The following is a 16795-nucleotide window of genomic DNA, read 5'->3' on the forward strand; positions in this document are numbered from 1 at the left end:
AAAAAAGACATCGGGACGGGTATGGCCCTCATGCCTCACTGGACAACGACAGGGGGACTGAAGCCATTACAAGGTCCCCTTCAAATACTGGAGGTCAGGCCTCTATCCCCGCCTTCACAAGTTTAGAATTGCCACAGCCCTTCTACAATTAGAGAAGGGAGGAGATGTCAGAGGCAACCCTGCTTACCCACTGAAGGCCTAAAATCAGCCATAGGCTTAAAATCAGCAATAGGCCTGTCATACATGTATACTAACACCAAGTCTTGGGTCTCAGTGGAAAAACATCGAAACAGATGGCTATAAGCTAATGTAAACAGGCAGCTTTTGTGGAAATTTACAAGCCTGAGTAGTCATAGACCTTGTAAATAGGTAGCCTTGGCAGACAATACCAACTTAGATAAGGACAAGTGAGTCATAGGCTGAGTCATAGTGACTTGTCCCCCTGAACCTTCACCCAGCCGATACTCTGTTCTGATGATATCTGTATTCCCCCTGATCACCCACACTCCAGTGTCATTCCCTTCCCCACATCCTGCCTTTCTGTGTTTATAAGCCCTGTGTGAATGAATTACGATTTGAGAAATAATAAATTATGTATAAAAAAATAAGACTTTACTAAAAAGTGAGGCCATCCCAGGAGTCTCTGTAAAACTTCAGCCCAGTGTCCTTACTCCCAGTACTTAAGATCTCCCTCTGAGTGCTTCTTCTTGAAGTTCATCTGTGTCACTATCTAATACAATATAGTCCCTTGTCTGTTTTCTTCATTGGATGGTGAGCCCTGTGAGGCAGGATTATTTTCTCTTTAATTCAGCTTCTCTAATGCCTGCCCTATAGTAGGTGCTGAAAATATCATTGTTGTCTGAATAAGATTCAGATATAATTAAGATTGTACACTTTCTAAATAAAACAATAAAAAGTCTTTCTGTTTAAAAAAAAAAAAACAAGAGTACCTGACACTTAGCAGGTGGTATGTAAAATTTCTACCATGCTTTGTTAAACATCTATTATTGGTTTTTAATTCACATATATTCATTTTACCTAGTACCTGGTGTCAGGGAAAAATCTTCTCAGTCTATCATATGCTTTGTCTACCTTCACTTTCCATCCTATTCCATTCTCTTCCCTGCTAATGATGGCTTGTGGTTTTATACATCTATATAAAATTACAATCTACAAAGAGAAAAATTATGGCCTTATTGTTGTTTTGTACATGGCTTGTTCACCTAACAATTGGCACCCATTATCAAGAAACTGGCAAATTTCATTTAACTTTATGTCTGAATAAAATATCATTATGGGGAAAATTATCTAATCCATTCTATCATCCTGAAACCTAAGCCACACAAAGACTCAATAAAGAAGGACTTTCAAGCCAATTTTGCTTATGAACATCAACCCAAATATACTCAATAAAATTCTCACAAACCAAATTCAAGAACACACTAAAAACATCACTTCCCACAATCAAGTAGGCTTCACACCAGGGATACCGGGCTGGTCCAATATAGGAAAATCCATCATAGTAATCCAGCATATAAACAAATCAAAAGGAAAACAATCACATGACCATCTCAAATGGCTAATAAGCACTTAAAGAAATGCCCAGTGCCCTTAGGCATAAGGGAAATGCAAATCAAAATGACTCTGAAATTCCATCTCACATTCATCAGTATGCCTAAGATCAAAAATTCAAGTGACAGCATAAGTTGATGAGGATGTGGAGAAAGGGGAACATGATACTCCTCCATTCCTGATAGAATTGAAAACTGCTACAACCACTCAGGAAATCAATCTGGTGATTCCTCAGAAAATTGGAAGTAGTTCTACCTGAATACCTAGCTATACCACTCCTGGTAATATACCCAGAAATACTCCACCATTCCACAAGAATATATGCCCTACTCTGTTCATATCAGCCTGATTCATAATAGTCAGGAACTGGAAACAATGCAGATGTCCCTCAACCAAAAAAATGAATAAAGAAATGTGGTTCATTTACACAATAGACTACTGCACAGCTATTGAAAACAAGGGCATTGTGAATTTTGCTGGCAAATGGATGGAACTAGAAAGTATCATCCTGAATGAGGTAACCCAAACAAAAAAGGACATGTACAGAAGCTAGAGGCCTTGAACAGGCAATGACTCACTTCAATGAACATTTCCAAGTAAAGCTATTTGAGCAAAAGAGTACATTGTGTGACACACCTTGGTATGAAGCAGCTTCCAAGGCAAGATGTTTTGCTTTGCTTTGCTTTGCTTTGCTTTGCTTTGCTTTGCTTTGCTTTGCTTTGCTTTGCTTTGCTTTGCTTTGCTTTGTTTGATGAGAAAGGTTGCAAAGGCAAAGGCTGAATATAGAGGGACAGGGGAATGTGAGGAATTGGGGTGCAGAATATGAAATTCACAAAAAGACAATATAAAGTCAAAAAAGAGAAAAATCCGTAAGAGTATACAGTTAAATTGCCTGGGGTGGTTTGAAGTGAGAGTGTATGTGAATGGGCACAGAAATTCCTTGGGGAATTATGGGTTCTAAAATGCATTGTAGATTGCTTTGAGTAACATGGGAAATACCTGCTTTGAATAACAAGGGAAATTTAATCAGTTTATTAAATAAATATCACAGTTATTAGGAATGATAGAATTGGGACTTGAGCCTACCATCCAACCACTTTTGCTTCTTGTGTCAACCAAACCACAGAGAATAGACACATCATTCTTGATTAAAACCAATCAATAGCAAGCAAAATGTGGTAGTTCTACACAAGCAGAGCGGGCAACACTGTGTCTAAAATCCTGTACACATGCTTAGATCCCACTTACTGTTTACACATTCAAAGACCTAAGTTAATCATCTTGAAGAGCCCAATAAAGACTAAACTAATAAGGATCAACATGTCCTAGAGTTAAAACTTTGTGTTTCATTTTCATGGACAGAACTTCTTCTAACCAATGACTGCCAAATTCATAAAATTGTCCTGAAGGAAGAAATTATAAATGATTAACTTTTACAACCTGGAATTATAAAATAATCTGATATACATGGAGAGGGGTTGGATAATGGTGGTAGTAGGTATAATTAACATTTTTATATAGAGATAAGAAAAAAATGAGTAAACAGGCATAGAAACATGGATTGCTTTTCTGTTATCTTGAGAAAGTATGAAACATGCCATGTGCTTACCATATTCCTGCCCTTTTCACATACTGAAACATACAGAAAGTCAGGTGATGACATTTATTTTTCTAGAAGGTTATTTGTCTGCCATAAGTCATCTTGCTAGTAATCTGTTGTGTTGGATTGAGATGCTGTCCTTGGAAGCCTTCCAAGAGTGTACGATTTTCTATGGTCTCCCTATGTTTAAATGCTACTGTTGAAATGGTTCAGCAGTTAAACATTAGACTCAAAACCAAAAATATAAAAAATTCTGATGATGATTTCTTGTGTAAATTTTTGTTTTGTGAGACCATTTAAGTAGTTAACAATAAGAATAATGACTGATAAGATAGGGTGGTTTTTAGTCATCCTTCCTTACCCACCCCAATAAAGTGAGCTCCAGTCAACAGAATCCCTGCTCGTTACCTGAACAGGCAATGAGTATGCATCTTTCCAGGGAATTTTTTTTTGGCTTTCTTATTGCTGTTAATTTTAAGTTTTGTTTGGTATTGTTCTTCAAATTGTACCTTCTCCTAAGTGTAAGAAATAGTGGTTGGTGATTATAATTGGTCTCCACCAGAGATCCCTGAAGTCAATTTGTCCTACAAAGGTCTTGGGTAACTACTTTGTCCTTAGTGAGTTTTCCAGGATCTGCACTCCTCTGGGATGAAGGGCCGGTAAGGCCCAGAGATGGCAACAGGGGGATGTGAGTAGGGATTGTGCAGAGAGGTGATGAGTACAGAGGCTGGGAGTTCCTGTGTCTGCAAATAAAATAAAGGTGAGCCAGGATCATGAACAAGACATTTTTACTCAGCCTCAGCAGAACTGTGTACATTCAAGAAAATAAGCTTGTGTCTTGCTGTGAATCCACATGAATCTCCAGTGTGATGTGGGGCAGTTTTCCAGGTATGATAATATTCTTTTCTGTCTCCAAGACTGCACCACGCTGCACAAGTATTTGTTTCATGGTCCTCATGTAACCTCGTTCACATCGACAGGTTCATTACAATTGCTCATTATATCCTTTTTTTCTCTCAATATCCTACTATTTCAACAGAAGAGCAGTCCTGGGAAATGGAGTTCATTGCTGTCATGCTGAAGGGATGTTCACAATTCTTTCACCAATGGGTCTTCACAAACTGAACAATGTCCTCCCAAAAAAGATAATCTATCTTACCTGCACAAGTTCACAAATCTCTATTTTACTGGCATTGTATGAGACCACAGCTAAGTGTAATCCTTCAAGCATGACATTAGTATCATCTAGGTGTTCTTGTAAATATACAATGAAAGCTCCTCAACCAAACTCAAGGATTCTATAGAATCCATGGTGATATGCAAGTGTACCAAGTGTTGGAAACAATTCCCTGTGATTTTTTTCATGTGATGTTTCATTTGAGAACTGTAGGCTTGACATGTACAGACGTTATAAGTACATTAACCCATCAGTGCTAACAGTTGATAGTGAGTTCTCTGGCTTCTGATCCTTGTACGCATTTATTAGAGAATCCTGCTATTAAGGTTCAGTCACCCATGAGCAGATGGCTTTCTGAGATCTGCACAAGATGGAGGACACACTTCCGCAGTAAGGCTTCCCAGTCTCTGCCTGACTTTGTCTGAGAGTATCCTTGAACACAGGTGGCTGGGCTTGTATGAAAAATGACCTTGTACAGAGAACTCTGCAAGGCTGCATAACTCAGGACACAAGTCCTGAGCTAGCTTCCCACCTGCATGATAATTAGGTGCTGTAGTATGACCAATCAGCCTTTACACAAGCTTGATGCTATGACCAATTAGCTCTTTCCACTTGTACCCTGAAAAAGCCCTTGCACACCCTACGCTGGGACAATAAAGTAGACTTGTCTCACTGCAGTGATCTCTGAGAATCCTTCTGTCATACTCAGATGGTTGAACCCTGTTCACCGCTTCTGCTTCCTTTTTCCTCATGAACTGTTGGCCAACACCCTCTAAAGAGAAGGAAAGTCCACAAACAGGCACACATAACACAACAATACTTTTCATCTACATGAGAAGCAGAAAATTGATAGGGCAACATGTGTCTGTCATCCCAGTATTCAGAACACAGAGGCAGCAATGATGCATATTTGAGGCTGGTCTGGGATATAGGAGATCATCTTTTTAAATAGTGCATATTTTTCCTACATCATTTCTGTAGTGCTAATACACAATGACTAAGTATGCAAACTCTGAATTCTGCTGCACTAAACAATGCCAGTCTGTGAAGATGCACGAAGTCAGACTAGGTTATAGCATTTCAGAGAAAGTTGCTAATTTTTTTTTTACCTTTCTTCTGTTTTGTCAGATTTGAGAAATGTGACTGATTCATTAGCCAGTCTTGTCCATAATCACAGAAAGGCATGTATTTGGTGTGTGTGCATGCACACATGGGTGTGTATTCATGCATATGACTTAAGGGAGAGAATGCAGTGCTAGAGACTAACAAGGGGAACCTTTAAGGCACTATCTAGAATATTGGAATTTCTCAGAAGAGTAGAGATTACACATGCAACTAAGGCAGAAGATCAATTTTTTTTCTCTAGTCATTTGTCCTTTTCCCCTAATTCCTTCATTGGGTTGCATGAAGTCCATCATTGGATGAAGTGTTAATTATTTACTCAAAGTCTACAGATTTTAATGACATTTAGGAAATATTTACATAGCAACTGGGATTTGTCCTGATGAAGTGGGAGCCAGTCAAACAGAAGCCTTGATTGTTATCAAAACAAGGAATGAGTGTGCATCTTTCCATACTTTGATTAGCTCTTATTTTTGCTATTTCTTTCTTTCTTTCTTTCTTTCTTTCTTTCTTTCTTTCTTTCTTTCTTCCTTCCTTCCTTCCTTCCTTTCTTTCTTTCTTTCTTTCTTTTTTGTTTTTTGTTGTTATTGCTGCTGTTGTTGTTGTTATGTAAATTCTACCTTCCCACAAGTGTAGGAAGGAGAGATTGGTGGCTATAGTTTGTTTCCATTAGAGATCCCTGAGGTAAATTGGTACTAGAAAGGTCCTGGATAATTACTATGTCTTTATGAGTTATACAGGATCTAGCCTTCGATGGGATGCAGGGCACATCAGGTACAGTGATGGCAGCAGAAGAATGTGAGTAGGGATGATGCACATAAGTGCTGAGAATAGAAGCCTTTTGCAAATAAAATGAAGGTGGGCAGGATCATCAGCTAGAAATTAGACTCAGCTCATCAGAGCTAGGGACGTTTAAGAAAATAAGCTGGTGTCTTGTCAGTTCACACCAAATTTCCAGGGATATTCAAGACAGTGTTTATGGGACACATAGTTCTGACTCAAACCTGAATTGTTTTCTTTATTCTATGGGAGACTGGAGAGGTAGGAGGATGTGGAATCCTTTAAGAAACAACAAAGTGAAGACATGAATTTTACTTGGGGCTTTGAGCTTCTGATGCCTGTCATACATGCAATAGAAAGAAGATGATTAGTTAACAATGAAACAGAAATCTGTATGTTACAGGGACATGCACACATGAGTTTGAAATGGTACTCTAAAACACTGAAGAATGTTCATGACATTTATATAAAATTATGATGATAAAGTTTAATCACATTCTTAAAAAGCATCAATATACAAAAAACATAGAGCAACTTACAAAAGAATAAACAACAGCCACCCAGTATGAGCAGGTACCAGGCGAGAGAAGCATTAGTCCATTTTGTATCTTAGTAAAAAAAAAAAAAAAAAAAGCATAGAACTGTCTAGGAAAAGAAGAGAAATAGAACCTTATTAAAGAAAAGTTGAAAATATTAATGACAATAATGATTACAGATACTAGAAGTTTTGAATGTATAATGACTGCAAAAATCCATTGTGGTAGAATATATATCCTAGATATATGTTCATTATTATCTTGAATTTTAAGGAACATGGATATTTCCTAATTAGGATGCTAGAGATGAAGAATGATGATGAACAACCAAACTGTCATCTCCCAGTTCCTCCTCCTGGGCCTGCCTTTCCCCCCAGAGCACCAGCACTTGTTCTACGCCCTGTTCCTGGCCATGTACCTCACCACTGTCCTGGGGAACCTCATCATCATCACCCTCATTGTACTGGACTCCCATCTCCACACACCCATGTACTTGTTTCTCAGCAACTTGTCCTTCTCTGACCTCTGCTTTTCCTCTGTCACAATGCCCAAGTTGCTGCAGAACATGCAGAGCCAGGACACATCCATCTCCTATGCAGGCTGTCTGACACAAATGTACTTTTTATTGGTTTTTGGAGACCTGGAGAGCTTCTTTCTTTTGGTCATGGCCTATGACCGCTATGTGGCTATCTGCTTCCCTCTTCATTACACCAGCATCATGAGCCCCAAGCTCTGTGTGAGTCTGGTGCTGCTGTCCTGGGTATTTACTGTGCTGTATTCTATGTTGCACACACTACTCTTGGCTAGATTGTCATTCTGTGAGGATAATGTGATCCACCACTTTTTCTGTGACATATCTGCCCTGCTCAAGTTGGCCTGCTCTGACATCCATATTAATGAATTAATGATATTTATCATGGGAGGGCTTGTTAGCATCATCCCATTCTTACTCATTGTTGTGTCCTATATACAAATTGTCTGCTCCATTCTAAAGATTTCATCTGCTCATGTTTTACACAAGATCTTCTCCACCTGTGGCTCCCACCTGTCTGTGGTGTCACTGTTCTATGGGACAATTTTTGGTCTGTACTTATGTCCATCAGCTAATAACTCTACTGTAAAGGAGACTGTCATGGCCATGATGTGCACAGTGGTGACTCCCATGCTAAATCCCTTCATCTACAGCCTGAGGAACAGAGACATGAAAGAGGCCCTGATCAGAGTCCTTTGCAAGAAGAAAATCTCTTTATAATGATTCCAGTGTGATTTTTTTACTTAAATTTAACTAGTAAATATATTGATAGTATTATAATAAAATGTACCTCTGCAATGAGACCCACTTTCAAGAACATACTACTTAATATTTCTATTTGCAAACTGTAGTTTTGCAATGTAGTTTGGTTAGAGAAGGGCCCTTGAGCGACTCCATATTGCCACCCTCTACTTTGGACATATGATTCTAGAAAATCATTAGGTAACAGCCACTGTTTTATCAGATCTCCCTTCCTTACATTCTTGTTATACCAAGATTTTGTGATGTCAGACAACTTTCTGTGTTGACTGAAGTATACTTTTTAAATATGAATAAATAATATAGTATAATCCTATGTTAATATTCAGTAACCTTTTTATTTTCTCTTTTCTTTTTATTTATCCTTCTTTCATACAATATACCCCAAGTACACCCTCCCTTCCTTCAACTCTTTCTAGACTCCCCACAACCTCCCCACTTCCTCAGATCCACTGAACCTCTTGTTCCCTTCAGAAAAGAGCAGTCTCTCGTGGATGCAAAGCAAACACAGCGTAACAAGATGCAATAAAACTAGACACAATGTCTCATATCAAGACTGGGCTAGGCAACTCAGGAGGAAGAAAAGGGTCCCAAGGGCAGGCAAAAGAGTCAAAGATACCCCCATTCCCATAGAAGTCCCATAGAAACCCAAGCTAAACAATCACAACATGTATGCAGAGGGCCTAATGCAAACAGACCCATACAGGCTCTGTGATTACTGCTTCAGTCTCTGGATATCTTTATATCCATGCTTAGTTGTTTCTGTGTGCTGTGTTCTCCTGGTGTCTTCTATCCTTCTGTCTCCTACAGTCTTTCCTCCCCATGTTCTCAAGGGTTCTCTGAGCTCCACCTAATCTGAATCTGCTCCCATCAGTTGCTAGAGAAAATCTCTCTGATGATGATTGGACTAGGCGTTGATCTATCAGCATTAGCATACTATCATTAGGAATAATTTCATTGACTTTATTTTGGTCATTTATATTTGATTCTACCCTAGGTCTCTGAGTTATCCAACTTTCTGTTCCATCCAGGGAGTGTCAGGCACAAGCTTCCTCTCAGTGGCTAGTGGCTAAAGTTATACCAGTCATTAGTTGGCCACTTCCCTAAGCTCTGAGCCACATTGCCTCAGCATGTCTTGTAGGCAGAACTGGTGTAGGGTTTGTGGCTCAGTTGGTGTCCTAGTCTCATCACTAGGACCCTTGCCTGGTTACAGAAGATGGCTGGCTAAAGCTCCATGCCCTCCATTGTAGGGGCCAGCAGTGAACAGGCTCCAGAGAGGATGTAAGGCACAGGCAAGGGGAGGGATGAGTCAGATACCAAGACTAGGATGCGTTACAACTTCTGACTGACTTGCAATCTGAAACTTTCTTTATTCATTCAGATTCAAACACATTCATGATTACAAGAGGTACAGTCTTAGCCATACTTACTCTTCTAGTATGCCCTGGGTTACAGGTTAAGCATAAGGTAATAAAAATTTTATTATCAACAACCCTATGTCCTTATTCCTAAAATTCTACAAATAATTTTAGCTTAAGCAATCAAGCAAGAATGTAACAGCCTGTTCTCAGGCTGACAGCACTTTGCAGTGCAGCATGGTTAGAATGAGAATAGATAGAATCAGAGTCAATCCAGGCAAATTGTCCTGCATTAAGATACATTACTACCTTTTAATGGTCAATCATATTACTTACAGATTCGCCTAAACCTGATAACTCAGGCTTAGGAGACATTGCAGCTGTTACTTATAATTTTATGAGTTTGTTCAATGAAGGAATAGTTTTGTTTCTATATTAATTAATGTTACAACAACCTGGTGTAAACCAATCCTTCCAAGAATGACAAATACTAATACCCTGTTATTCTTACATTCTTTTATATCACTTACACATATTATCATATTATCTTAATCTTTCTAGCTTTTGTTGCTGAGCTCTTACCAGGGGCTTAGTATGTATGGCTTAGATAACCTATTATCTCATAAGTTATAATTCTAAGAAATTAGAAATATACTATAAAAAGAGTTCTCTGCTTTGATCTGTTGTCACTTCTCCTGTCCTGCTGAATCTTCTCAGCCTCCTCTGAGTTCAAACTATTCTAATTATTTTGTTTCATTAATTTGCTTAGGGGCAAATAATCTCCTAGGTACAAAGAAGACTCTCAAGTAGGGTCAACTAAGATTACTTCCTTGAGAGTAGGCAGTAGTACATTTAGGACTTTCTCATGGGAATACAGAATTGATGTTGTCAGAGAAAACATGGGCAAATCATTATGTTAATAACCCCCCAAGAGTGCCCCAAGGAGACTCAAATTGATAAAAAAGGGCATCAGGTCAAGGAGCTCTGCTTTGCTGGTACCTTATCAAAACAGCTGGACTGGCTTCATGACTTACACTGTTCCTCTAGGAAATGGCTGTGCCATTCCATTACTAGGAGTCCTCACTAGGTCGCCCTCATAGGCTCTAACTAGTTTCTATAGCAGTAGGTTTGAATGCCCTACTATTCTAGTTGTCTTTCCACTTACTACTCTCTCCCAACATCCCTCACTCACCTACCTGATATCTCCTGTTCCCATCCACACACAGCCCATATGCAAAATCTATTCTATTTCTCCTTCCCAGGGTAATCCATGTCTCTGCCTGCCCCCGAGCCCTCCTTGTTACATAGTCTCTCTGGGTCTGTGGATTATAGTGTGGTTATCCTTTACTTCGCAGCTGATATCCACTTATAAGTGAGTACATACCATGTTTGCCTTTCTGGCTCTGCATTGCCTTGCTCAGCATGAGTTTTTATCTAGTTCCAGCCATTTGCCTGAAACTTTCATGATCCGATTTTTTAACAGCTGAGTAATACTCCACTGTGTAAATATACCACATTCTCTTTATACATTCTTCATTTGAGGAACATTTAGGTTTGTTTCTGATATTATGAATAGAGCTGCTCTGAATATAATTGAACAAGTGTCCTTGTGGTAGGATGGAATGTCTTTTGGGTATATACCCAGAAGTAGTATAACTGAGTCTTGAAGTAGATTAATTCCAAATTTTCTGAGGAACCAAGATATTGATTTTCTTAGTGGGTGTAAAAGTTTGCACTCCTATCAGCAATGGAAAAATATTCTTCTCACTCCACATCCTTGTTAGCATGAGCTAACACTTACGTTATTGATCTTAGCCATTATAATAGGTGTAAGAAAGAATCTCAACGTAGTTTTGCATTTCCCTGATGGCTAAGGATATTGAATATTTCTTTAAGTGATTCGTGGCCATTTTATGTTCATCTAATGAGAATTCTCTGTTCAGATCTGTACCCGATTTTTGAAGTAGATTTTTTTGTTTGTCAATATCTAGGGTTTTTTTTTTCAGTTCTTTATATATTTTGGATATTGGCCCTTTTTTAAATGTGGAGTTAATGAAAACAATTTCTCATTCTGTTGGCTGCTGTTTTACTCTGTTGACAGTGTCCTTTGTCTTACATAAGTTTTTAAGTTTCATGAGGTTCCATTTGTTAATTATCAATCTCAGTGCCTGTGAGTCTGCTGTTCTGTCCAGGAAGTTGTCGCCTGTGTTGGTATGTTCATGGCTATTCCCATTTTATTCCGCTTTCAGGTAAAGTGTGTCTGGTTTAAGGTTGAGTTCTTTGATCCATTTGGACTTGAGTTTTGTGCTTGGTGATAAAAATGGATCTATTTGCATTCTTCTTTATGCAGACATCCAATTGGACCACCACCACTTGTTGAAGATGTTATCTTTTTTTCCATTGTATATTCCTGAGTTCTTTGTTTTTTATTAAAACTCAGGTGTCCATACATATGTGCATTTATGTGTCAGTCTTCAATTCAATCCCATTGATCAATTTTTCTGTTGTATGCCAATACCAGACAGTTTTTGTTACTATAGATGTGTGATACAGCTTGAAATGAGTTAATGTGATACCTCCAGTAGTTCTTTTATTCTTTAGGACTGGTTTAGATATCCTAGATTTTGTTTTTCCATTTGAAATTGAGTATTGTCTTTTCAAATTCTATAAAGAATTGGGTTGTAGTTTTGATGGAGATTGCATTGAATTTGTAGATTGCCTTTTTATAGAACGGTCATTTTTACTCTACCAACCTATGAGCATGAGAGATCCTTTTATCTTTTTATATCTTCTTCAATTTCTTTCTTCAAAGACTTGAAGTTTTTGTCCAACATGTCTTGGACTTCCTTGGTTGTGGTTTCCCCCAAGATATTTTATATTGTTTGTGGCTATTGTTTCCCTGATTTCTTCCTTGGCTTATTTATCATTTGTATATACGAGGGCTACTGATTTTTTTAATTTTTTAATATTGTATCAGCCACATCACTGCAGATCTTTTAGCTATAGGAGTTCCCAGGTAAAGTTTTGACTATCAGTTTTATATACTATCCTATCATCTTCAAATAGCCATACTTTGACTTCATCTTTTCCATTTTATGCCCTTGATCTCTTCCAGTTGTCTTAATGCTCTAGCTAGAATTAAAGCACTATATTAAATAGATATGGAGAATGTGGACAACTTTGTCTTGTTCCTGATTTTCATGGAATTGCTTTGGGTTCCTCTCCATTTAATTTAATGTTGGCTATAAGTTCACTGTAAGTTGATTTTATTATGTTTAGGTATATCCTTTGTGTCAATAATCTATTCAGGATTTATATAAAGCTCTTTTGGTATCTAATAAGATAATCCTATGGTCTTTTTCTCCTTCAGTTTACTTATATTGTGGATAACATTGACTGATTTTTATTTACTGAACCCTGTATCTATGGGATAAAACCTACTTGATCATGATGGATGAACTTTAGGATGTGTTCTTAGATTCAGTTTTTATTTTGTTGAGTATCTCTGCATCAATATTTATTATAAAAGAAATGGTCTTTAATACTCTTTATTGAATCTTTGTGTAGTTTGGTTATCAGGGTGACTATGGCATCATAATGTGAATTTGGCAATGTTCATTCTGTTTCTCTTTGATGGAAGAATTAGATAAATGTTGTTGTTAGCTTTTCTTTAAAAGTCTGGTAGAATTCTGCACTCAAACCTTCTAGTCCTGGACTTTAGGGGAGAATTGAGAGGGTGGGAATCTTTTCTTTTAAATGCAGAAGTAGACACTGTGGGCATGAGAGTAGAAAGTGTCTGCACAGTGGCAATCTAAGGGATTGCTAACATATAGGTGAGGTAGCAGTCAGTCGTTTGGTATTTTAGTGAAATGGTGTCCTGGAAAGGTTATACTTGGGGCTTATTTTATCTAATACTGTACATGCCTTGAGGTAACAATGGTCTTGTCCTCTGTAACAAATGGCTCACCATGAATATGCATCTGCCACAGTTAGTTTTATCAACTTGACACAAACTAGAATCACCTGGGAAGAGGTAACCTCATTTAAGGAATTGCATCCATCAGTTTTGTCTGTGAACCCAAGTATGGGGAAGTTTCTGGGTTTATGATAAATGTGGGATGGTCCCAATCCCACTATGGGCCATGCCATCCATAGAGAGATGGTCCTGAGTTATATAAGAAACAAGCTAAGCAGCTCTTGGGAAGCAAGACTGGGTGAACAATGTTCCCCTATGCTTTCTGTTTTAGTACCTGTCTTGAATCGCTGTCCTCCATGACAGAATGTAAATTGAAAGCCAAATGAACCCTTTTCTTCTCAAATTTGTTTTGGTCAGCATTTTATCACAGCAACAGAAAGCAAATCAGAACAGTATCCTAAATTGGCATTGTTGTGTTTCAAGGGGAAAATGCTATCTCTTTTCTTCAGCTACATTGTTCATCACGGGGGATGATAGACGTCTCTGCCATATTACCATGAGGACACTGAATGTAAAACTCACATGCCTTGGTGAGAGGTTGGGAAAAGACATGAATGAAAAATTAAGTACTCACAAAAACAAGTCCTCCTTCTAGGACCTTGTACATGAGACTCACCCCAATGAAGTCAACAAATGGGCAAACAGGCACATGAAAATGAATATAGACAAATAGGGACAATATGGATACCAGATAAATGAGTCTTCTTGAGTGTTCTCTCCATTGTGCAAGGGACAAAAAAGAAAAGATGCCTTTGTTCAGAAGCAAAAAGAACTATCACCAAGACCAAAACTTAATCCATCTGAAGAAGACCTGGAATACTTCCTTCATGTTTTTATAACCTATAATGAAAGGGATGAGCATGGGAACCTATACGCTAGCCTACAGAATCCTTCAACATATAGGAGGTAAGTCACAAATACACATTAAATTTGGTTCCACCACCAGGTGAAACACTATAAGTGCAAAAGACTTTTTGTTTGTTTGTTTGTTTGTTTGTTTATGTCTTTGTTTTTTATAATTTATTCTTTAATATTTATATAGCCCAGAATTTATCCCCTCCCAGTCCACTCTTGGACTGTTCCACATCCCACACCTCCTCCCCCCATCTCCAAGAGGGTGTCCCCAGCCACCCCACTCCATCAGACCTCCCTACTCCCTGGGGCTCCTCTTGAGGGTTAAATGCATCTTCTCTCACTGGAGCCAGACCCAGAAGTCCTCTGATGTATATATGTTGGGGGCCTCATATCAGCTGGTGTATGATGCCTTGTTGGTGGCTTAGTATCTGAGAGATCCCAGGAGTCCATGTTAGTTGAGACTGCTGGTCTTCCTATAGGATCACCCTCCTCCTCAGCTTCTTCCAGCTTTTCCCTAATTGAACCACAGGGGTAACCATCTTCTGTCCATTGGTTGGGTGTAAATATCTATATCTGACTCTTTCAGCTGCTTGTTGGGCCTTTTGGAGGGCAGCCATGATAGGCTCCTGTCTGTAAGCACATCAGTATTAGTGCCATGCCTTGTGGCCTCCCCCTGAACTGGGTCCTAATTTGGGCCTATCACTGGACCTCCTTTCCCTCAGGCTCTTCTTCATTTTTGTCCCTGCAGTTCTTTCAAATAGGAACAATTCTGGGTCAGAGTTTTAGACTGTGGAATGGCAACCCTATGCTTCTATTTTCTTAGAGTTTATTGGTCTATGTAAGCTGTTTATATGATTTGATTTGATTTAACTTTAATAAATGGCATCTATGGAGAAATGAATCCATCTGTCTTAGTATTTCACACTTTATGGAATACAGGTTTTTATAAGTATGTTCTAATGATTCTTTGGGTTTCCTCAAAATCTGCTGCTATATCCCACTTCTGATTTTGTCCACTTGGATATTCTCTCTGTCTTTTAATTAGTTCAGATAAGAGCTTGTCTATCTTGTTAGTTTTCTCAAAGAACCAACACTGTTGCATTGATTCTTTTTATTGTTCTCTTTATTTCTCTTTTTTATTTCAATCTTCAGTTGATTATTTCTTTGTGTGTGTTTGTTTCATTTTGTTCTAGAGCTAACAGATTCATGGATCTCAGCTGTTGCCTCAAAATAACAGGGACATGAACTTTGGTATTAGACAGTAATATAACAAATACTATTATGCAAATATAGTAATATTTGTTATATTGGCTGGGAAGATGGTGATGACAGGTACCATTGAGATTTTTTTAGTGCTAAGAAGCCAAAAGTAATCTAACTGTATGGTGACATGTGCTTCATTTTTCTCCCATAACAATTAACCCTGATCTTAGGACATGTAATTGTCAAACATTTCTATTTTTAACATATATTAGCAGGTGTAGAAATTTGGATCATAGAAGTCTGTTCTATGCCAGTAACACACTCATTCCTCAAAGAGCTTGTTTACAGGGGTTATAACATATGAACAAACTACCAAGCTACATCTTTTTAAATGGTGTATCTTTAAAAGCCATTTAAAATATATTATGTTCTAAGAGATATTATTTTGTTCAGTATGTAGATTCTAGTTACTTTTAGCAACTGTTGAAACTCTCCTCTTTACCCCATAAAGAATAGGTAACATCACACAAACAAGTTAACATCCACCCATGAGTTTCTCTCCCACTCCACCACTCCCAAAGTGGCTATGACCTCTGTAGGTCACTGAGAGAACTGCTCCTATAGAAATCCAGGATAATTACTGTCTTTAATGAGTTACTGAATCACCTGGACTCCTCTGGGACACAGAGTCTTTTACATAGGGATGCAGGGAAAGTGTGAAATGTGGTGTCGACACTGCAGAGGACTGCAGACCTGATGAATTCTCGTGTCCATGACGAATAAGAACAAAATCTTTTATCAAGATTTAGGAAGCACCGATGGCCATCCAAGCTAAATTATCAGAATTCAGCTATTCTCTTCTGTCCTTCCACCCACAGAAGACAACAATTGAATCTTTCACCTCCAGCCTCTTCTTCTTCTTCCCCAACTTCCCACATCTCTCATATCTGAGAGTTTTATTCTATTCATTCATTTCTTTCACTGTCTATACCCTATCAAGTAATTTCTGAACTTCAATTTTTCTTTACTTCATCTTTGTCCTGAATATGAATTACCTAGATAAGAATATCATCACAGTTGGACTATTGAAACCATCTGACCTTTGCCTTCCTGATTCTAAGCCTCAGTACTCTTCTCAAGCTGTGTTCCTTTGTTCTTTACATCTAAAATGAAATTCAATCATCCTTCATTGTTAAATGAATTGCTTGATGGATTTTCACTGTTTGTATGATGAAAGCTAAATTTCTCTCAGGAGCACACTTGACATTGCTGTGCCCAATCATCCTACACCTGCAGTCTCGTTGGCCATACATGGCCAATAATTC

General features: G+C 38.3%; 1 protein-coding gene across 1 annotated transcript; it reads left to right on the plus strand.

The window, feature by feature from the left end:
• Positions 1 to 7100: 7100 nt before the first annotated feature.
• Positions 7101 to 8039, plus strand: LOC114613871 (olfactory receptor 1468-like). Its single transcript, XM_028759305.1, has one exon. It carries the CDS (start codon positions 7101 to 7103, stop codon positions 8037 to 8039), a length of 939 nt encoding a protein of 312 aa, XP_028615138.1.
• The last annotated feature ends 8756 nt before the right edge of the window (positions 8040 to 16795 follow it).

This window comes from Grammomys surdaster, unplaced genomic scaffold (assembly GCF_004785775.1).
Source record: "Grammomys surdaster isolate TR1022 unplaced genomic scaffold, NIH_TR_1.0 126278, whole genome shotgun sequence".
NCBI lineage: Eukaryota > Metazoa > Chordata > Mammalia > Rodentia > Muridae > Grammomys > Grammomys surdaster.

Bases quoted from the DNA above. Each gene is read 5' to 3' on its own strand.
- LOC114613871 (XM_028759305.1), top strand. From the start codon at position 7,101: ATGATGATGAACAACCAAACTGTCATCTCCCAGTTCCTCCTCCTGGGC.